The following is a 23,267-nucleotide window of genomic DNA, read 5'->3' on the forward strand; positions in this document are numbered from 1 at the left end:
TCCTAGAGGTTGTGAAGAACTACTTGACTGAACAAGAGATTGGTCTTCGGGAGAAGACTTGGTAAAGCCTTACTTCGGGAGGAAGTAAGCATTTGGTCTTCGGGAGAAGACTTGTTGAAGCCTTACTTCGGGAGGAAGTAAGCTCTCACACTTCAAAGACGAAGGGAGTTCGGGCTTGAAGGTGTTTCAAGAAGTCAGATTCATAAAGTGGATTACAAAAGATTGCGGCAAAACTTTAGAGGGAGTCTAAACTTGTTTAAGTCAATTGTCTTTGTAATTTTGATACTTTATTAATTGATTTCATTCTCTGGGCGTGGCCCCGTGGACTAGGAGTGTTCGTGAGAACACTGATACCACGTATAAATCTCTTGTGTCAAGTTATTTATTTTTCTGCAAATATTTTATATTCTGCCTGTTACGTTTTGCTGTAGCAGAATTACTTTCTGCTTCTGCAAACGCTTCCAGTTTTTATATTTTCTTATATACAACTGATATTTGCAAAAATACGGTTTTTCATCTCCATTTGAATGAGGCCTTTTGGAAAGGTTCCCAAAAAAAATCTGTGAGGGCTTACGCTCAAAGCAAAAAATATCATACCAATATGGAGATAGATGCCGGATGATGTTCGGATGCCAAAGTTATCTAATTGAATGAATCCTCAGAATGCCAAACAAAGGAGATGAGCCTCATTAATCTCACGATATATATAGGATATGTGGATGTGCTTAGTTAGACAGGTGGTGTGCTCTGAAGGAGTTGGTCTGAGAAAAGAGCAAGAACTCTCGAGATAGTAGTTGTGCTCCATGTAAGGCATGTGCGCCAATATATTGGAGGGAAGTACACTAGTTTGTGGATAGTTAACGGAAAGATCATATGAGGGAGAGTCAAGATAGTGTTTTTTGTTTGAGAGGAGGATTATTGAGTATGCCACCTGAGTCCCACATTGACTAGAAATGGGAAGGATCATGGGTATATAAAGATGGACAATATCTCTATTAGAATTAAGAATTTTGGGAAGGTGCCCAAAAATAAATACGTCATTATATTTATTTTAAATTATTTAAGAAGCTAAATATTGATAAAATTAACTACAATTAAAATTAATGTATAAAACAATAATATCATTATACATAATGTGTCTACGGAATAACATGATGTTTTTTTTTTTCCTCAAAGACTACAGATAAATATCAAAAAAAAAAAGAAATAAAAAAATCAGGTTGATAAACCTACCGAGAATATCATATCAATTAATTTTAAATAACTAATTTTTGCCTTTTGAAATTACACCGTCAACCAAGTGAATATCTCTACTATGGATTGGTTGTAGAGGCCTTGCGTTCTGTTCCGCATACTGCAAAATCATATGTATACTTATATATGTTAGAGAATATGTATATAATTAAAGTAATTATAAACTGCTTCTTTACAAAAACAGTAAAGCATAATAACACGATTTTGTCCCGTGTACTTTCACAGAATGTATTCCGACAGCCGTTAGATGGGAGAATTATTTGGTCAGAGGGCTGGGGTTGATCTAAGGATAATTAGGATTAAAAAATGGTAACGTAAACCCTGAGACCCATCTAATATATCCTGATCAGACTCATCTAATGTATCCCGAGACCCATCTAATGTCCATATTCCATAAAAGTATATCACCGGACAAAATCGTGTCCCATAAAATTTATTCTTGATTCTTCCATAATGAAAATTAAGATCTAATTAATAAGAACTACTTAATAGATTATATACTTACATCGTGAACAGCCACTCGAAGTTGCTTTACTTGCTCTCTTGAGACCGTCCTTACCTGTACATAGTGTTCAAAATGAATTAGTTGAATTATTGGGTAGTATATATCTAGACCACAAATACTAAAACTTACTAGTGGCAGTGGTGTTTAGTATTTTTCTGATTGTTATATTATTATTGGTATAATTAAATGTAGAGACTCATATAATTTAATATGATTATTGTTAGAGAATATTGCTAAAATCACACCACTTAGCGATGCTCATATATATATAATACACGATTAATATCACTAATATTGTGTATTATTAAATAATAATTATCTATAACGTACCTTCTTGCTAATGGTCCAAATAACACCTTCTGTACAAGGTGGAACAGTTAGTGATCCCATATATCTATAATACTTCTTATGTCCAAGCTTTATCTGTGATGGGTCAATCATACCCAAATGTTTTTCTTCATGTGTATCGGCCATACTTGTTATATGACTCATCAACTAATCATGATCATATAATAATCCCATGTTAGCTTCATTAATTAAATCATTATTATATTTTAATGAATAATAGTTATATATATATATATATATAATTGCGAAATTGTTAGGTACCTTTGATAGGAAAACATTATGACAACCAAGCTTGTAGAGAACACCAATCACAGCAAGTTTGTTATCTTTGCTCATATGAACCATATGCAACTCCATATCATAACTGTTGATAAAATCGAATAATATATAATTGATTAATATTTATTGAAATAAGTAATTATTTATTATTTATTGTTATTAGAAGATAATTGAAATATTTAAAATATATCTATTTGAACCTTCTGTTATTAATGGTGTGCTCAGAAGGTGAATGCCAGTGGCATTGATGAAGGAAATACTCAGTGCCATTGATTTTGATTGACCCTGCTTTACCTATGTCCCATTGGAGCTGAATTACCAAAAATTTAAATTAATTCTTTGTCGAAGAAAAGACAAACTAAATGGACCAAAAGAAAAGATATATGCAATATTTTATTAATGGACAATTATATAAATTAGATTTAAGTGTTAGGTGATATATTAGGTTTCTTTCCTAGAATTTAGCCCAGAAATGTGGTATTTTGGTCAATTTTGAACACTAATTACTACGTAATTTAATTAATGTTTGTTTAATAAATTGATTATAAAATTTTACTCTTCATAGGTATATTCCCATGTATATTTATATAATTTCAAAAAAACTGGAATTTAATTAGAAATAGTATGTAAATATATACTAACCGAAATATCATGGCCTCTATTTTTAAGGGTGGCATTTGAAGGCTTGTAACTTTTTGTGACCTTGCCTAGCTTATTTGGAATAATCTTAACCCTTTGATTAGACAAATCAATGGGAGATTGCATTCCTCCTTTTTTACAGGCAGACCATTCTTTTTTAATCTCTCCCCAACGATGGGGTCCCTTATTACCTTTTTGATAATCAAACTCACTCTCATCCTCTGCATTCAATTAATATTTCATATATATCAACTTATAATCATCATATATATATAAGAGCTAAACGAAAAGCAATATTATTATTAATATATAAATGTATATTAATTACATACCAACTTCTTGAGCTGTGACTGATCTTATAAATGAGTATGAGAATATGATCACGAAGAGCAGAAAAAAGGTTGATTTGGTTTGATACATCTTCATTTTTGATGTCTGAGCTAGCTTGTGTATGTTAGAGAGAGAGGAATATATGGCACTTCTTGAATACTAAGCTATGATTGAAATTAAGGGCATATATATATATAAACATATAACACAACATGGGGAACATGACATAATGAAAGGTTGAAGGTTCCTACGATTTTCCTGGATTTAAAATCATGTATAATATAATAATATAAGAAAGAAAAAGGAAACCAGGCTGAATAAGATTACTGTTTCAAAAAAGAAAATGAAAAGACAGGTCGTATTTATTACACATAATTATGAGAAAACGTTAAAAACAAAAAAATATATATGAAAGAAAATGATTGAATAGACGTAGAGGCAACGGACTCGCCTCTTACCGACCACACACTTTGACAACCAATTAATTAATGTGTATACCCTTATTCATTTTATTTTCAGATATATATTCTTTGGTTTAATCATATCATTAATTAATTTGTCATATAAAATCTTTCATGGACATCAACAAAAACATAATTAATAATCATACGTAGAATATGTACAAATTTCGACTAAACCTAGCTAGATTCAAATGTCTCAAAAGTAAAATCAATCTTGTTTAGATTGGAATTCTTTTGTTTAATAATAGTAGTGTGTGAATGAATAAGAAAGAGACAAAGAAGTATTTGTAGAAACATAATCTTCTTTATCGTGAAATAAATAATAAAATAGAGTGAAAGGGTATATGTATAAAGAAAAGCAACATTAATAAGAGTGTTTTGCCATATAATTGTGGCAAAGTTTCTAAAAAGAAAATTTCTCTAAAAATTATATCTGTAAAGTTATCTGTCTCACGGAAGGTTGTTCTCGAATATCTTTCTTGCTATCAAGGAAGAAGTCTCGTGGAATAATAATTGTCCTCTTAGAAGGTTGTTCTCGAATAACTATCATGTCCACTCCGGGTATAATCTTCAAGAAAGCTAATCCTCCTTCGGAAAGGAGTTCCGGTTATTAGCAAGTTGTTTCTCCTAGAAGGTAGTCTCAAATAGTTGACTCCATCTAGCTTGTTCCTATCCGGGATGGTCCTTCAACCAGTGCCTTGATCCGTGACTCCAGGAGCCTTCATACTCGCTCCTAGATGCACTCCTACTTATGGTGATGTAGAGATCTCGCTCAAAGGAGAGGTGGTTAAGTTATTTATTGCCTAACTAACTTAACAACCTAAGTTCTTGCAACTACCAAGTTTAGGATCTTGATCCTAAACCTATAAATACCACCAACACTTATCATTCTGAGACATCGATCAAATTGAGAGAGAGAGAGAGAGAGCACTACTAGAAAAATGGGTTTTAGTGACACACATTGAGTAACTCTAAAACTATTTAGTGACACTTCAACGCGCGTCACTAATGAGGGTGACTGGAAAGATAGTTTTTAGTGACATTTCACACGTGTCACTGAACCCTTTTACATTCACTTTTTGCGCGTCACTATAGGCATATAGTGTCAGATTTTGTCAGACTGAACAGGTAATAGCCACACACATGAAGTGTCACTATATCCTTTTTTTCTTTTTTTTTTTGTTATATTTTATTAATATTTTTAGAGATATAGTGACACACAAAAAAAGTCACTATACTTATTCATTTATTTATTTTAATAATTTTTTTAATATAAAGTTTTATTTTTTTATTTATTTTAATAATTAATATACTTATATATATCAGATTTGTTTTATTTTAATTTTCAAATAAAACAACTTTTTTTTTTTTGAAATAGATATAAAAAAAATGTATATATACATTTACATTCAATAATCAAAAATTATTTTACAGAAAAAAAATAAAAATAAATAAAGTATATTGAACAAAAAAAAAATATTATTTTAAATCAATATAACAAGTATTGTTCAATACAACACTAAAAATTTAGGATAATTAAAAACAAAGTAAAAAATAGCTATGAACACATCCAGAAATAAAATTGAAATTTGAAAAAAGAAATTACAAGCAGAACCCTACAGCCACCATAGACGATGAGCCTAAAATCACCAGCGTTCGAATGTTGAGATCCACGAAACCCGCCACCTTAGACCAAGAACCTAGAGCTGTCAGCATTCGAAAGACGAGATCAATGAACTCTGCCACCGTAAACCACAGACGACTTTGAATAGCGAGATCCACGACGACCTTCAAACATAGTCCTCCTGAAAAAATCAAAGACAGAGGGAGAGATTTATAGCTCGAAAAAAAATATACTGAGGGAGGCGAGGGACACGAAGGGAGACCTTGAGCGATTGGACAAAGGAGAAGCTATCGATCATAATGGCGAGAGATGTTTCTGCAAGCTTTTGTTAAAGTATTTTTCCTTAAAACATGATTAAAGAAATATTTTGTTGAGGCTATTGTAGCTGTGAACAAATATGGACTCCACCATCCCCCAACCTGTTAATAAGAATAAAATTCCATGTCACAAAGTTTTGGGAGCATTTCATTATGTATTTCCATAAAAGTAATAAATAAAAGCAAAACAAAATTATTCAGCAAAAAAAAAAGAAAAACAAACTCACGAATCCAGGAGCTAGGAAAAAGAATGGAGTTTGAGGAGAATACTTGATTGTTACAAAAAATTACATTAAACATCCATAAATTGTTTAAAAAATTTGGTCACAAAAAGGCGCTCCTCTTTCCATTATGGAAGGTACCATTGGATTTGTATTACAAAGGAGGAGCTCACAACTTTTTCCAATTAAATTATATGCTGTAACCATTATTTGTGCCTGCAAATTTAAATAAACAATTGTTTTCTTTGTCTTCAAATAAAAAATGTCTGGGAATATTTGTTAAATTTATTTAGTTTAATTAGTATGTACCTGTAATCCATCCTCTACGCCCTAAATCCGCAAAGTCTCAGGCGCTTGTCGCCAGAGGAAGTTGGGCAGCAACATCTGCCAAGAGAAAGGAAGAAGAGGCGAGAGGAAGAGATTGCAGAGGCGAGAGGAAGAGAGGCAGAGGAAGAGGCGAGAATATTATTAGGGTTTTTTTATGAAAGAGAAAGAAGGGTTCAGACCCAATTTATTTCTTTTTATTTTTTTTATTAATAAATGTTTTATATTTTTTGGTCAGTTTTTATGGGAAAAAAAGCTTTGGGTTTGAAATTATAGAAAACTGTGCTACCTTTTAGTGTTTTTATATTTTTTTTTAAATAATTAGGGCTGATTATTAATTATTATTTTTTAAAATAAAAGGGTGTATAGTGACACGCTACGCGTGTGAGCAAATTTGTATTGCCAACGCGTTATGCGTGTCGCTAAATCCACGTGATTCACATGTGGCTTTAGCGACACGCATAACGCGTTGCCAAACAAATTTCCTCACACGCGTGGCACGTCTCTATAGGCCGTGGTTTTTTTATTTTTATAAAATTATAAATTTTAGGTTTTAGTATTTAGTGACACTCCATATTTTTAGTGACTCGCATTTCGGGTGATAAACACCGAATATTTAGAGTCTAATAGTGTGTGTCACTAAAACCTACTCCTAATTTTTTAGTGACCCACACTATTATGCGTGTCACTATATAGTGTCACTAAAAGCCTAATTTGTAGTAGTGGAGAGAGAGAGAGAGAAGATAGAGAGGTATAGAGAAAAGAGAGATTGTGTTTGAATTTTGTAAGAAGAATTCTCTGTAGATAAAAATGTTTTGGGTAAGAGTGTGAGATGTAAAATACTTTGAGAGAACTCATTAGAGAATCGATCTCGTCTGTATTTGTACTTGTTCTTAATGAATAAAGAGGATATGGTGATGTTTCAGAATTAGAGTAGAGCCATAGATCACATCAATCTATTGGACTTGAACCAGTATATATCTTGGTGTTGATTTCTATTGTTTTACTGCTTTAATTGTTTCTTGTTTTCATACTCTTTTCATCCATATTTTCATCTGTTTTGTGTGTGTAATTTGTTAATCTTGTCATTGCTAATTGTTTGATTGTTTAAAGTTTTGTTGATTTGATTCTGCACCTTTAGTTGTAATTTTCCCACAAATCAGAGCTTGGTAATTGATCACGATTCTTTCTGCTGCAATTCTTGAAGAAACTTTGAATGTCATTAATGGTAAGATTCGAATTGGAGAAATTCGATGGAATAGGAGACTTTACGCTATGGAGAGAAAGTCTGAAAGGAATTCTAGTGCACCAGAAGGTATCCAAGGTTCTTGGAGATGAGAAACTTTTGGCCGAGAAGAAACTAGTGGAAAAAGCATAAATGAATGAGATGGCATACTCCATGATCATCACTAAATCATTTGGTTAGCAAAAGTTAGCAAAGTAATTTAAAAATCACTATAGCCCGCATAAGTTAGTGGGACGTTACACATAATTAGCAAACACCAAAACAAGCCTCATTCTCACTCCTTCTTCCAGCTCTCTCTTGGATATGTTGGTTAGTTTATTTTACAGTACATTCTCTGAAAACCTCTTTAGTCCACACATCAAGTTCCTTTATGAGACAAATTTTGGGGAATACAATGAGTAAGACTTTGATACCTTTTATTAAACATATCAGCTTTATACAATTTTCCAATCCAAACTTTCTCCACCTACCATCATCAAGTTAACAACAGTAGTAGCATTTTGAAGACCAGGATTAAATGTAGTGCCTAAAGGATTGATGTTATCCTGAAACCATGGTTCCCCAAAGACATTTATCTTACTACTCCTACCAACGTACCATCTAACACCACTTCTTACTATCTCTTGTGCCTCTCAAATACTATACCAAACAAAATTAGGATCATTACCTAATTGGGCATTGAGATAACGTCTATTTAAGAAGTATACCTTGCTTTTAAAAGTTTCGTGGAAAAGAAAATCATGTCTAGTGAGTAATTGGCTTGTTTCCCAATATTTCTAGATTAAAATCCTAAATATTGTGAAATTTCATTCCACCCATACTCTTGTGCTTACATAACCTATGAATACCTTTACCACTAGCTAGTAAAAGACGATTTCTACTAAAACATGGACATTACCCTCTCCATTAATTAAATTGTCATATTTGAATTAATGTGTTATAATTTGTGTGTTTTTACTAATATTTTTTTTTATAATGATTTAAAAGTGATTATTTAATTTTTTTGTAACTTATTGTACTTTCTCATATAAGGTGTGAGAATTGTAATATATCATTACTCATTATAACATAATAAATATTTCATTTGAAAAATTATGGAATAGAATTTACCAAGTGTTAATAAATTAAAGATTAATTAGAATTTTTACTTTTTAATTTTGATATGTATTAATAAACCATATTGTGTGAATGTTTTAGACAGTTAAAAATTCTCTTCGAACTATTGAGATTATTAGACTCAAGGACTTTTGCCTAATTTTACTAATGGAAGCCCACCATGAATAAAAGTTCATGAGGTATAATTTAATATATGTTAAAATTTGAGGGCACAAATATTTGATAGATATCAAAGTTTGGAGCTACAATTTAGTTCATGGATTATCACTGAATTAAAAAAATTGGACAGAACTCCTTGAATTCAACAATCTCAATATAGTTCGAAAAAATATTTAACAACTTGAAAAATACGAAAGACATAATTTGGTATATGTTAAAATTAAGTGGCGAAAATATTAATTTGCCTAAATTATATAGATCAAAATAAGATTTATAGTAAAACAAAATGTATATAGATTAGTTATCCAAAAATGCATATAAATTGATACACTTATAATAAGATCTTAAACCACTAGTAGTATGCTATTATAATAATAAATTAAGTTTGACATGTAATTAATTATTCTAATTTCCTATATTTTTTACTACTTTGTAGCTGTAGGGTACATTTGTTTTGGTTTTTGTTTGAAGTGATGAGTGGCTACTTTAAAACAGCATTTGGATTCAAAGGATAAAAAATATACTGACAGAATAAACCACGTGAATATTCCTTTTATGTCAATAAAATATGAAGCAGTTAATCTTTTTTTCTGTCAATAATGCAAAGCTTTTTTAAAGTGCACCGTAATGTACAGCAAGATTTAGATTAGAAGGCGTATTAAAGTAGTTTGTTGGAATTTAGAGATAAGATGGATGGGGTTTCATTTTAAAATTAATTGGCGATGGGAGGAATGGCTCACTCATCTTACATATCACAATTTATTTCATCTTACATACCATAATTTATTTCTACACATTAATAATGTCGGACTAACTCTTAATATAATTTAAAAAAAAAAAAAGTAGTCAGGTTTCAAAAAAATAAATAAATAAATAAGAAAAGTAGTCTTGCAATGGTGGGGAGGATAACAAATATCATTGACATACTGACATTTTTTTTTTTTGGTTTCTGTTTTCTTTCATTTTCTTTTAAAGAGAAAAAAAAATGTCATTCATGACGCGGTGGGGTATGTTTTAATTTAGTGGTCTTTTCAATTCTTTTCTTTTAATACAAATTTATGCAATGACCCCATTTTTTGGTCGCTTCTTACTAAAAAATTGTTTACTTTTTTTTTTTAATAACTATTGCAATAAGGCTGCCAAGGCAACTCAACTATTAATAAAAAAAAAAAAAAAGACAAGAGTAACTCAACTCTTAATAATTTGAATATTGTAATTAAGACTTGGAAATTCATTTGGGAAATTTTATTTTTAATGTTTAAAAAAATACTCTCTAACAAAATTTAGACTCCTAATTAATTCATACAATTAAATGCTATTGTTTTCAATTTCTACCCAAAATACCCTCCCTTTTATTTTCCTTCTCTCTCTGTCTCTTTCTCTTCTCCCGTCTCTCTTCCTCTTCCTCGCACCACCGAGACCAACCAGACACAGGCACCGAGACTACCCAACCACCACCACCGAACCTCCTCATTTACTCAAAAATCCAGATGAAACCCAGAGGCCCAAGACCGGTCGGACCTCCATAGTACTCAAGCATCAAAAACCCAGAGGCCCCGAACCTCTGTCTCCGTCTTTATCTTCATCTTCGTGTTTATTTTTTTATTGGATTAGGTTATCGATAAGTTATCGATAGTTTATCGATGACATTTATCGATAGGTTATCGATAGTATATCGAAGACATTTATCGATAAGTTGTCGATATGTTATCGATGATTTCTGTTTGCACATAAAAAAAGCAGTGCGCAGACAAAACCATCGATAAAGTATCGATAACCCATCGATAATCTCATTTTGGCCAGAAAATCATACCTTCCACCACCATCTAATGTGTCAAAAAAATACGAATTCAATGAGCTTCTAGTTGGGGGAGGGTTAGGTGGGCGGTGGCGAATGACGATTGTGGTTGAGAGAAGCCGAGGAGGAAGAAGAGAGAAAGATTTGGATAGGTGAGATTTGGGGTTGTTGGATTAAGTTTTGGGTAGATGAGAAGGTTTGGTGGTGGAGGAGAAGAGGTTCATTAATGGTGGTTGGTGGTGTCGGTGTTGGGTTTTATGCCCTAAATAAAACTCATTTCAATATAATTAGATTTACTTATTAATATAGATCAGAAATAACATTTAATGTTGCATGGTTCACATGATTTATTTCATGATTATATGTACATAATGAATGAATTCTATTTAAGTCTAGAACATATCAATTTGTTAATGATTATAGTGTTGTCAACACACTGGAATATAATCTTAATTATATGTTCGAAAGTTTATTCCCTGATTTGTCAGAAAACTGGATTTAGACTGACATGGTATAATCAGCGATAGGTATTCTTACACCTTGGATAAGTGTTATGTCCTTTCCAAGACATTGGCAAAGTTTACCAGCATCGGATGTATGGAGTATACATCGGAAGGGACCGATATTGAACTTTGATTAGATTTGTTAAAATTTACCGTAATATCTATTCAATTCAATATCACCTGTTGATCCTAGATCACATGATCTTAATCCTGATATGTTTAGGTTCGATCTCAAGAGTATTATACATGTTCTTTAATTTGTTAGTTAAGCCTACTTTTGGGTCAAGGTGATATGTACATTTTGGGAACATGATAGTATAATTGAGTGGGAGCGCAAACATAAATATGGAATCTATAACTTCTATAGGGATTTAGAAGTGAAACGATGATATCCTTCGAGCTTGGCTAAACAGAGATAAATGGTGGAGATCTCATTTCACTTCGCTGAAATATCATTTATACGGAGCTAAGTGTTTTAAAGATAAAATACATTGAAGGTGTAACGGTAACTTAGTGCCAATTTAATGTAGATCATCTATTAGAGGGTCATTGATCAAATTAGGATTATAACAATGGATAACTAATGACGTGTCTATATCGTGGAACATATAGAGCGTTTTATATACTGAGAGTGCAATTCTAAGTTCTATGCGTGGATTCAACGAAGAATTAATAAGTCAGTGAATTTAAGATATAAATTCTTGATCTACTTATTGGAAGCTCGGATATATAGACCCATGGTCCCCATACTAGTTGAGACCATACTTCTTGTAAGACTCAGTTAATTGATTTTGATTAATCAATTATAATTCTAAAGTTAGACTATATCTAGTTTATGATTTTTCACTAAGCAAGGGCGAAATTGTAAAGAAAAGAGATTCTAGGTTTATTTATTAATTAAGAGACTTAAGTGAGGCCCATTATCCAAGGCCCATGGCCGGCCACACTTATAGGCTTTTATCATTTATTTTTTCATTATTTTAATGCCAAGTAATTCTAACCTAAACTTAGATGGTTACTTATAAATAGATAGTGATGACTCTCATTCACACTTAACTTTAGTGAATTCTATCAGATGAAAAACTGAGCCTCTATCTATTCTCTATAGCCGAAACCAGTTCTCTCTTCTTTTCTTCTCTAAATTTCAAATTCCTTGAGTGATAGAGTAGTGCCCACACACATCAAGTGGTATCTCAATCATAGTGTGTAAGACTGTGAAAAATAAACCAACAAGAAGGAGATTCAGCATCAAAGGAAGGAGAGAAGGAGATTCAGGTTCAGATATTGATAATGCTCTGCTACAAAAAGGAATCAAGGGCTAGATATCTGAACGAAAGGAGTCATTATATTTCGCTGCACCCGATGTAAGGTTTTCTTAAACTCTTATGTGTTTATTTCATTGTTTTAGAATTCATATTAGGATGTTAATGAAACATACTTGTTAGTAAATCTAGATCCTGGTAAAATATTTCCAACAACTGGCCTCAGAGCCATGGTAATGATTTACTTTCATGAAATATGAATTAAAACGATGTTTTGTGTTGATTTGGATGGTTTCATATGGTTTATGTGCTTATTTGATGATAGTTTAGAAATCGCAGAATATGTTACTAAAATATTTTTTATTTCGATCTGGAATTATTTTTTGTGGAAAGTAGACAAAAAATTAATAAATTTAGGCTTTTACAGAACCTAATTTGGATTTTTTATGAATTAGTTATGATTTTTTGAATTTGAACGAAAATATCGGGATTTGAATGTCACACGCGCGCGCACGAGCCTCGGATCCGCTGCTGTGTGAAGGGCAGCTCGCGCCCAAGATCCTCGGTCAAATGGGGCTGCTTGCAGCCTCTATCCTCGGCCACACCCTTGCTTCCGCGCGCGCAGGGGTAATGCAATGCATACCCCCTGTGCCTCAAACTTGTTTTCGTCATAACTTTTGATTCAAAAATCATTTTTCATTGAAACAAAAGCCAAATTTTGGTAGAATTTTGTGTAGAATCTAAATTTTCAATTAAAAATCTAATTTTAAGAATAAAATTAATTTTTATTAATTTTTAATTAATTAAAATTAGTTTTTGATATTAGTAGGCTTTGAATTTTGAAAATTTGATTTCTCACAAAGGAGCCTTATGGTTATTATTGAAATTTTAGATTATTTTATTTATTTTAATTATAAGATCAGATATTATTTTTTTTATTAAATTTTAAATGATCTTACTTTGATATTAAAATATTATCTTTTTAAAATAATTTTTTTTTCAAATTTCAAAGTTTGCTAACCATATCATATCTTTTTCAAATTATTTATTTTCAAAATATATTTTATTAATTAAAATTATAAGATTAGGAATATGTTAGGTTTAACATTTTATCTTATTAGACATTTTTTTATTAAAATTATATTTTGGCAAAAATAACATGAAATTTGAAAAATTAGTTAGTTTAGTTTGAATAGATATTTTAGGGTTTCAAACCATAAAATTTTTCAAACTTATTATTTTATTATTTTTTTAAAAAAATATTCTAACCATATAAAATATCTTATTTTTCAATTAGTTTATTTATGTAATATCTAAATTTAAAATTCATAATATTATATTATATTATCTTATTAGAAATTTTAAATAAATTTAAATTTTGAATAAACTTGATATTTGAAAAATTGGTTAGATATTTTTGATTTTTTGTTAGAATTTAAGAAATTTAGGAGTTTGTTGAATTTTGAATTTTTCAAATATTCTCTAACAACCTAAATTTGAATTCTAGTTAAGATATTTATTTTAAAATTTTATTTTATTTTAAATTTTAAAATTGAGATATTTTAGCTTACTTTCCAGATATTCTAGATCAGTTATTTGTTTGTATTGTTTGATTATATTATTATGTATTCAAAATTTTTTTTACAAACTTATTATTTATTTGATCTAAAATGCTATGATTAACTTGTTGACAGATCCAATGATCTGATTTTAATCATAGTCTAATTGTCAATAGATCTTATAAATAATTTGTAACAGGTAAATTTTTCAATTTCTTTCATCTGTGTAAACCTAGTAACATGATAGGGCCCATCCAAATCTTTTGACCTGTGTGAGCCTATATGTTTGCTATTGGGCTTAGATGCATATAGGAAGCCCATTTAAGTTTTACTAAGTAAATAGACTAGGTTGCTAAAATAAATTTTGACATAAGTAAATTTATTTAGGCCCAATTAGATTTGGGCTTATTCAATGAATAACAATTGTTTATTTAAAGGTTAAATTCATCTCTTTTGGGCATTGTGTGAGAGTTGGGGGCCAATAGAAGTGGGTAAGACATACTGAACCCAACTCCCCCTCACATGAACTACTCCAATTGTAAAGGTCCATTTGCCTTATTTAAATAATTGTATTAGGTTAATTATATTAGTCTAACCTAATTAAAATTGAATTAGCAACATAATTAACTTTTAAAATATATGAAAATTAATTTTTCATTTAATATTTTAAAGTTAATTTTAGAAAAACACTTAGTAAATGAAATTATTCTAGATAATTATTTCTAGAACTAGTTATTTTTTCTAATATTTAATTAGGAAAATATTATAGATTGTAAAATTAATTGTTTAATAATTAATTTTGGTACAATCTAATTTAAGTATATTTTTCCTAGTATTAAAATAGAATTAATAATTAAGTCTCCTCTATACTTAATTATTTATTTCTTGAATTTAATACATTTAATTAAATTGAAAATTTAAATATTTAAGTTGATTTTCATCATGATACTTAAATATTATTATTTTTATGTTATTTAATTAAAATTAAAAATTATTTTAAGTTTGAAATCTTATTTCATATAACTTAAATTTGAATAATTTTTAAAATATATTTTATTTTATTTTATTAATCTTTTTCCCACAATTTCGAAATTGTATTTTTTAAATGCAAAAATTTCGAATTTTATTTGAAAAATAGATTAAAGTTGTAAATTATTTATTTTAATTTTGGACCAACTTAAATCAATGATTTTTTCATTTAATGATTAATTAAAATAAATGAAGTAAAATATATTTAATTAGAAAATGAATTAATTAGTCCATGAAAATCTAGATAGATATTATCTGTTTTTGCTTGAAATATTTTTCTAGTATATTTATTTTAATAGAAAATTAATATTTAAGTTGATTTTCATCATCATACTTATATATTTGAAAATTTTCTTATATATTTAATTAAATAGGAAAATTATATATTTTGTTGTAAATTAATTTTATTAATTAATTTTGGGCCAACATTAAATTAGAATAATTTTTCCAGAATTTATTTTTATTTTATTTTAACAAGCAATTTCGAAAATTGTATTATTAAATACTTCAATTTTTCGAAATGTAATATATATTTATAGAAAATTAAATTTGAGTTGTAAATTAATTTAAATTAATTTTGTAACAACTTAAATTAAATATTTTTCTAAATATTTATTGGAAATTATTACTAAGATGGAAATAATTCATGTTAATTTCATATCCATCTAAGTAAAATTTATAAATATTAAATTAAAATTTATATCTAGAATTTTTCATTCTAAATTGGAAATTTTAATTAAATAAATATATATTTAAAATAAATTGATTAAAATAAATATTAGAAGAAAATACACTTTAAATAATGAGCTTTATTATTAGGACATTCGATCTCCATTGTTGGTTTTACATAGCTTTTGTTTTAGTGAGTAATCCTCCCTAATGGAGGAACGTTCATTAGCAAGTTAGCATCGTTTAATCTCGAAAGATAAATAGCTTTGTAAGTGTTTTATATGGTATGGATCACCCTAATGGTGGCGACTGTATTTGACTTACAAAATATGAAACAATGGTGGAAGCTCATAAGATAGAATAGCCTTGACTCTCGCCTAAACGGGACAACGCTGGATTCCAATCTTGATCGAATAAAAGGTTGCTAGAATGTTTAACATTTTAGATGAGCTGACAACTCTATTCAATGGATGGTAGCTTTGACTCTCGCCTAAACGGGACACTGATATCAGTTTGTTGAAGACCTTGGAAATTATTTAGGATTGTACGTTTTAGTATTTTCACTTGTCATTCCTACTTGCTATATGTTTAATAATTTCTGAATTGTGTATGAATTTATATTGAACCATGTTATTTTCTGTTATTAAATTGTAGTTTAATTTCGAATCTTCATTGTTGGTCTAACTTGGTTTGTTTATCTAATGAGATAAATCCCTAATGGATTTTCACCATTAGACATACATAATAGTGTTAGATCTCAAAAGATAAATATTGTATATGCAACATCTAGCTGTTCATCAATTGATGACACCTTAGACTAGTATTTTTACGATATGAAACAAGAAGATTGTATAAATAAGATTACTTTGACTTTCGCTAATCGAAGCATCGTTGGATTCTTATTTAAACAACGAAATTATCCTAATTCCTCTTAGCTTATTCATTTCGAATTAGCTCAATAACATATCATTGGATGAATGATCTATAAATCATTTAATGTCATTCTATTTTTTTCTCTTCAGAAATTAAATGACGCATATGATTATGTTGGATATATTTTACCAGGATCTAGATTTACTAACAAGTATATTTCATTAACATCCTAATATGAATTCTAAAACAATGAAATAAACACATATAAAGTTTAGTAAACCTTACATTGGGTGAAGCGGAATTCAATGACTCCTTCCGTTCAGATATCTAGCCCTTGTTTCCTTTCTGTAGCAGAGCATTATCAATATCTGAACCTGGATCTCTTTCTCTCCTTCCTTTGCTGCTGATTCTCTTTCTTGTTGGATGGTTTTCCATAGTCTTACACACTATGATTGAGATACCACTTGATGTGTGTGGGCACTCACTCATTCACTCAAGGATTTCGAAAATTTAGAGAAGAAAAAAGAAGGGAAGAGGTTCGGCCTATAGAGAAAAGATAGAGGCTCAGTTTTCATCTGATAGAAGTTCACAAAAGTTAAGTGTAAATGAGAGCCATCACTATCTATTTATAAGTAACCACCTAGGTTTAGGTTAGAATTATTTGGCATTAAAATAATAGAAAAATAAATAGGAAAATCACACTAAGTGTGCCACCCATGGATAGTGGATTGGGCCCACTTGGCAATTTTGCCATTTTGTCATTTTTCTATCCCATATTCTCAAAAACGCCAATTTTTAAATTCAACCATTTAAATGCCAATTCTAATTATTTAATAACTAAAAATTAATTATTAAATAATATTGTCATTTAATATATTTATTAATCAGACATATAAAGTCTCTTAATTAATAAATAAACCTAGAATCTATTTTCTTTACAATTTCGCCCTTGCTTAGTGAAAATTCATAAACTAGACATAGTTTAACTTTAGAATTATAATTGATTAATCAAAATAAATTAACTGAGTCTTACAAGCAGTATGGTCTCAACTAGTATGGGGACCATGGGTCTATATATCCAAGCTTCCAATAAGTAGATCAAGAATTTATATCTTAAATTCACTGACTTATTAATTCTTCGTTGAATCCACGCATAGAACTTAGAATTGCACTCTCAGTATATAGAACGCTCTATATGTTCCACGATATAGACACGTCATTAGTTATCCATTGTTATAACCCTAATGTGATCAATGATCTTCTATATAGATGATTTACATTGTAAAGGGATTAAATTACCGTAACACCCTACAATGTATTTTATCCTTAAAACACTTAACCCTGTATAAATGATATTTCAGCTAAGTGAAATGAGATCTCCACCATTTATTTTCGTTTGGTTAAGCTCGAAGGAAATCATCCTTTACTTTCTATTCGCCAGATAGAAGTTATAGATTCCATATTTATGTTAGCGCTCCCACTCAATTGCACTACCGTGTTCCCAAAATGTACGTATCACCCTGACCCAAAGTAGGCTTAACTAACAAATCATAGAACACAAATAACACTCTTGAGATTGAACCTAATCATATAAGGATTAAGATCATTTGATGTAGGATCAACAGGTGATATTGAATTGAATAGATATTACGGTAAATTCTAATATATCTAATCAAAGTTCAATATCGGTTCCTTTCGATGTATACTCCATACATCCGATGCTGGTAAACTTTGCCAATGTCCTGGAAAGGACATAACACTTATCCAAGGTGTAAGAATACCTATCGCTGATTATACCACGTCAGTCTAAATCCAGTATTCTGACAAATCAGGGAATAAACTTTCGAACATATAATTAAGATTACATTCCAATGTGTTGACTACACTATAATCATTAACAAATTGATATGTTCTGGACTTAAATAGAATTCATACATTATGTACATATAATCATGAAATAAATCATGTGAACCATGCAACATTAAATAGGATCTGAAATGTTGAATTAAACACAACCTTTTCTCCACCATTACTCTTCCTTAATCAAAAAATCATTGATAATGTGAAATTCCTCTCTATATGTCTATTCTCTTGAGGTACTGGATTCTATACCTTTGGCAACTACTTTTTGGTTATTCAGGAAGTAACACTAGTAGTTAAGGCAATTTGGAATGGTGCCACAAATGTATAGAACTTTCCTTAGACTGAATAAGTACATTTCCTGCAACTTTAACATTCAGTCCCTTTCTGGTAGACCTAGAGACTTCAGATAGGTTTTTACACTTCTCCAAAATCACTATTCAACCCCCAGAGTAATCACCATCTTATCAGCAGACTTTCTAACACAAAGGCAAGTCTTGAAATCTGATGTGGTGTAGTCTAAGAGTTTTAAACACACTCTTATTGACTAACATGTAGTTTCTCTTCTTAATCTTAAGATTTACTTGATTGTCTTCCAATGTTCCTCTCCTGGATTAATCTGATACCTACTCATTACTCCCACTCAACAGCAGGTGTCTAGTCTAAGGCATACAAAAGCATATCTAAGACCTCTCACTGTTGATTTAAGAAATTCTTTCATGAATTTATCTTTTCTGGAATAGTTGAGACTTTTCCTTAGATAAATAAAATCTATGTCTAAGAAGTTGTGAAGCTTCTATAGATTGCCATTAGAAAGAAAATGCTTCAGCATCTTACTAAAGTAAGTTGCTTGCATTAGAGTAAGTAATTACCAGGTATACCACAAGCCATAGGTTTAGATAAACTCAAACCTATAATACTAGGAACAGGAAGTTTTGTTACGTCCATTGAATAGACTTATAAACGAAACTTCCTTTTATGTCCTTGTAATAGAAAGTTTAGGTTACTCCACGTGAATGGATTAAACCATAGTTCTATTGGCTTTTCTTCTTAGTTTCTTATCTTGACAATCGATTAATTGTTTAAACTAACAATGGATTTTAATCACTAGTGTCTTCCAAGAAGGTGAGTTCCTAGAAACTCTCCCACTACGACAAGGTACCATGAATTATGTCTAAGAAAACTAAATGGTATGTACCTCTTCGGTTGTGACAAGACAACAGAGGCAGTCGGATCTGTTGGAAATTATTTTACCAGGATCTTAGATCTACTCACAAGTATGTTTATTAACATCCTAAATATGAACTTTCTAAAACGATGAAATAAACACATATAAAGTTTAGGAAACCTTACATTGGGTGCAGCGGAATAATATGACTCCTTCCATTCAGATATCTAGCCCTTGATTCCTTTCTGTAGCAGAGCATTATCAATATCTGAACCTGGATCCCTTTCTCTGAATCTTTGATGCTGAAACTCCTTTTGTTGAATGTCTTTCTTCACGATCTTCCTCACTATGATTGAGGTATCACTTGATGTGTGTGGGCACTACTCTAATCACTAAGGATTTCGAAATTCAAAGGAAGAGAAAGAAGAAGTGGCAGCTAAAGATAGGGAGAGAGAAAGGCTCAGGTTTTTCTCTGAAGGAAAAATAGAAAATTTAAGTGTAATTTTCCTGAAGCCTTCACTATCTATTTATAGCATTCCACTAGGGTTAGATTTGAATTATATGGCATTAAAATAATGAAAAAATCAACTTAAAATACCTACAAAGGTGGCCGGCCATGCACTTAGTGGATTGGGCCTTGCTTTTTGCAATTTTGCAATTTTAACACCTTTTGTATCTGATTTTCTCAAAAATGTCAATTTACTAATTCAACCATTTAAATGCCAATTCTAACTATTTAATAACTATAAATAATTATTAAATAATATTGTCATTTATCATATTTATTAATTGAACTATACAAAGTATCATAATTAACAAATATGCCCCTATAAACTCTTTCTTTACAATTTCGCCCTTACTTAGTGAAAATTTCACAAATAGACATAGTCTAATTTGTGAATTATAATTGATTAATCAAAACCAATTACATGAGTCTTACAAGCAATATTATCTCAACTAGTGGGGGGACCATGGGTCTATATAACCGAGCTTCCAATAAGTAGATCAAGAATTTAACACTAAAATTCACTAACTTATTAATTCTTCGTTGAATCCACGCATAGAACTTAGAATTGCACTCTCAGTATATAGAATGCTCTATATGTTCCACCATATAGACACATCATTAGTTATCCATTGTTATAATCCTAATTTGATCAATTATCCTCTATATGAATGATCTACACAGTAAAGAGATTAAATTACCGTAACACCCTACTATGTATTTTATCCTTAAAACACTTGACCCCGTATAAATGATATTTCAGCTTATGTGAAATGAGATCTCCACCATTTATTTTTCGTTTGGTCAAGCTCGAAGGAGATCATCCTTTGCTTACTATTCGCCTGATAGAAGCTATAGATTCCATGTTTATGCTAGCGCTCCCACTCAATTGCACTACCGTGTTCCCAAAATGTACGTATCACCCTGACCTAAAAGTAGGCTTAACGAACAAATCAAAGAACACGAATAGCCTTTCAAGATTGAGCCTAATCATAACAGGATTAAGATCATTTGATCTAGGATCAACTAGGCGATATTGACTTGAATAGATTTTACGTTAAGTTTAATTAAATCTAAGTCAAACTTCAATATCGGTCCCTTCCGATGCATACTCCATGCATCCAACCTGAGCTTTACTTTAACCAATGCTCTGGAAAGAACATAGCACTTCTCCAAATGCAAGTAAACTCTGTTGTAGATTATCATATCAGTAAAACCCTATGTCTGATAAATCTAGGAAACTTTATTCACATAGTCATGTTTACTTTCCAATGTGTTGACGGCACAATAAACAGGATCAAGTATGTGAAAAGGGTTTCAGATGAATCTATACATTATGTACATATAATCATGAAATAAATCATGTGAACCATGCAACATTAAATGTTATTTCTGATCTATATTAATAAGTAAATCTGATTATATTGAAATGAGTTTTATTTAGGGCATAAAACCCAACAGGATCATCATATGTCAAATAAGATGATAGAACACTTTTGAAATCAAGAAAAAATTATCTCCTTTAATTGCTAATTTATTATCAGATTAAGTCATTTTCTTAGAAAAGTTGTATTTGTTTAAACAAACACTTTCTTATCTAATGACTATGGGATGGTCCACCCCTAATCACTTAGAATAGCTAACAAACATGCAAACCACGGTTAACAGTTCTAGCTTTTCTTAAGATTTTGATTAGGTCATCCATGAATCTAGTAATGATTTACTTTAAGTATACAACCATTGCATCATTCTGAAATTGTATTACCATAGAAGTATTGGGTTTTATGCCCTAAATAAAACTCATTTCAATATAATCAGATTTACTTATTAATATAGATCAGAAATAACATTTAATGTTGCATGGTTCACATGATTTATTTCATGATTATATGTACATAATGTATAAATTCATCTGAAACCCTTTTCACATACTTGATCCTGTTTATTGTGCCGTCAACACATTGGAAAGTAAACATGACTATGTTAATAAAGATTCCTAGATTTATCAGACATAGGGTTTTACTAATATGATAATCTACAACAGAGTTTACTTGCATTTGGAGAAGTGCTATGTTCTTTCCAGAGCATTGGTTAAAGTAAAGCTCAGGTTGGATGCATGGAGTATGCATCGGAAGGGACCGATATTGAACTTTGACTTAGATTTATTAAACTTACCGTAATATCTATTCAAGTCAATATCGCCTAGTTGATCCTAGATCAAATGTTCTTAATCCTGTTATGATTAGGCTCAATCTTGAAAGGCTATTCGTGTTCTTTGATTTGTTAGTTAAGCCTACTTTTAGGTCAGGGTGATACGTACATTTTGGGAACACGGTAGTGCAATTGAGTGGGAGCGCTATCATAAACATGGAATCTATAGCTTCTATCTGGCAAATAGTAAGCAAAGGATGATCTCCTTCGAGCTTGACCAAACGAACATAAATGGTGGAGTACTCATTTCACATAAGCTGAAATATCATTTATACGGGGTCAAGTGTTTTAAGGAATAAATACATCGTAGGGTGTAACGGTAATTTAATCCCTTTACAGTGTAGATCATTCATATAGAGGATCATTGATCACATTAGGATTATAACAATGGATAACTAATGATGTGTCTATATGGTGGAATATATAGAGCATTCTATATACTGAGAGTGCAATTCTAAGTTCTCTGCGTGGATTTAACGAAGAATTAATAAGTTAGTGAATTTTAGTGTTAAATTCTTGATCTACTTATTGGAAGCTCGGTTATATAGACCCATGGTCCCCGCACTAGTTGAGATAATATTGCTTGTAAGACTCATATAATTGGTTTTGATTAATCAATTATAATTCTCAAATTAGACTATGTCTATTTGTGAAATTTTCACTAAGTAAGGGCGAAATTGTAAAGAAAGAGTTTTAGGGGCATATTTGTTAATTATGATACTTTGTATGGTTCAATTAATAAATATGATAAATGGCAATATTATTTAATAATTATTTATAGTTATTAAATAGTTAGAATTGACATTTAAATGGTTGAATTAGAAAATTGGCGTTTTTGAGAAAATCAGATGCAGAAAAGGTAAAACTGCAAAATTGCAAAAAGTGAGGCCCAAATCCACTAGTATAGGGCCTGCCACTTTTGTAGTAAATTTAAACTGATATTTTCATTATTTTAATGCCAAATAATTCAAACCTAACCCTAGTGGAATGCTATAAATAGATAGTGA

General features: G+C 30.5%; 1 protein-coding gene and 1 long non-coding RNA gene across 3 annotated transcripts; both read right to left on the reverse strand.

Annotated features, from left to right (window-relative positions):
- Positions 1-1,078: 1,078 nt before the first annotated feature.
- LOC115708895 (alpha carbonic anhydrase 7) lies at positions 1,079-3,683 on the reverse strand. The gene is made up of 7 exons (XM_030636919.2): positions 3,358-3,683; positions 3,029-3,246; positions 2,587-2,696; positions 2,369-2,471; positions 2,090-2,254; positions 1,760-1,813; positions 1,079-1,354 (listed from the first exon to the last, which is right to left on the reverse strand). The coding sequence occupies exons 1-7, from the start codon at positions 3,449-3,451 to the stop codon at positions 1,265-1,267; spliced, it is 834 nt and encodes a 277-aa protein (XP_030492779.1). The 5' UTR covers positions 3,452-3,683; the 3' UTR covers positions 1,079-1,264.
- A 1,594-nt stretch (positions 3,684-5,277) lies between these two features.
- On the reverse strand, positions 5,278-6,589 carry LOC133035654 (uncharacterized). Of its 2 annotated transcripts, XR_009686791.1 has the most exons (4): positions 6,288-6,589; positions 5,985-6,194; positions 5,703-5,859; positions 5,278-5,621 (listed from the first exon to the last, which is right to left on the reverse strand). It is a non-coding gene; the product is annotated as an uncharacterized LOC133035654 (long non-coding RNA). The 2 variants fall into 2 exon arrangements; XR_009686790.1 differs by having other exon boundaries at positions 5,278-5,859; positions 6,288-6,568.
- Between the last annotated feature and the right edge of the window lie 16,678 nt (positions 6,590-23,267).

Source organism: Cannabis sativa, chromosome 3 (assembly GCF_029168945.1).
Source record: "Cannabis sativa cultivar Pink pepper isolate KNU-18-1 chromosome 3, ASM2916894v1, whole genome shotgun sequence".
NCBI lineage: Eukaryota > Viridiplantae > Streptophyta > Magnoliopsida > Rosales > Cannabaceae > Cannabis > Cannabis sativa.

Bases quoted from the DNA above. Each gene is read 5' to 3' on its own strand.
- LOC115708895 (XM_030636919.2), bottom strand. From the start codon at position 3,451: ATGAAGATGTATCAAACCAAATCAACCTTTTTTCTGCTCTTCGTGATC. The intron at 2,255-2,368 runs GTACCTAACAAT...GATCATGATTAG, and splicing joins ATAATGTTTTCCTATCAAAG to TTGATGAGTCATATAACAAG. The intron at 1,355-1,759 runs GTAAGTATATAA...ATGATTTTGCAG, and splicing joins TTCGAGTGGCTGTTCACGAT to TATGCGGAACAGAACGCAAG.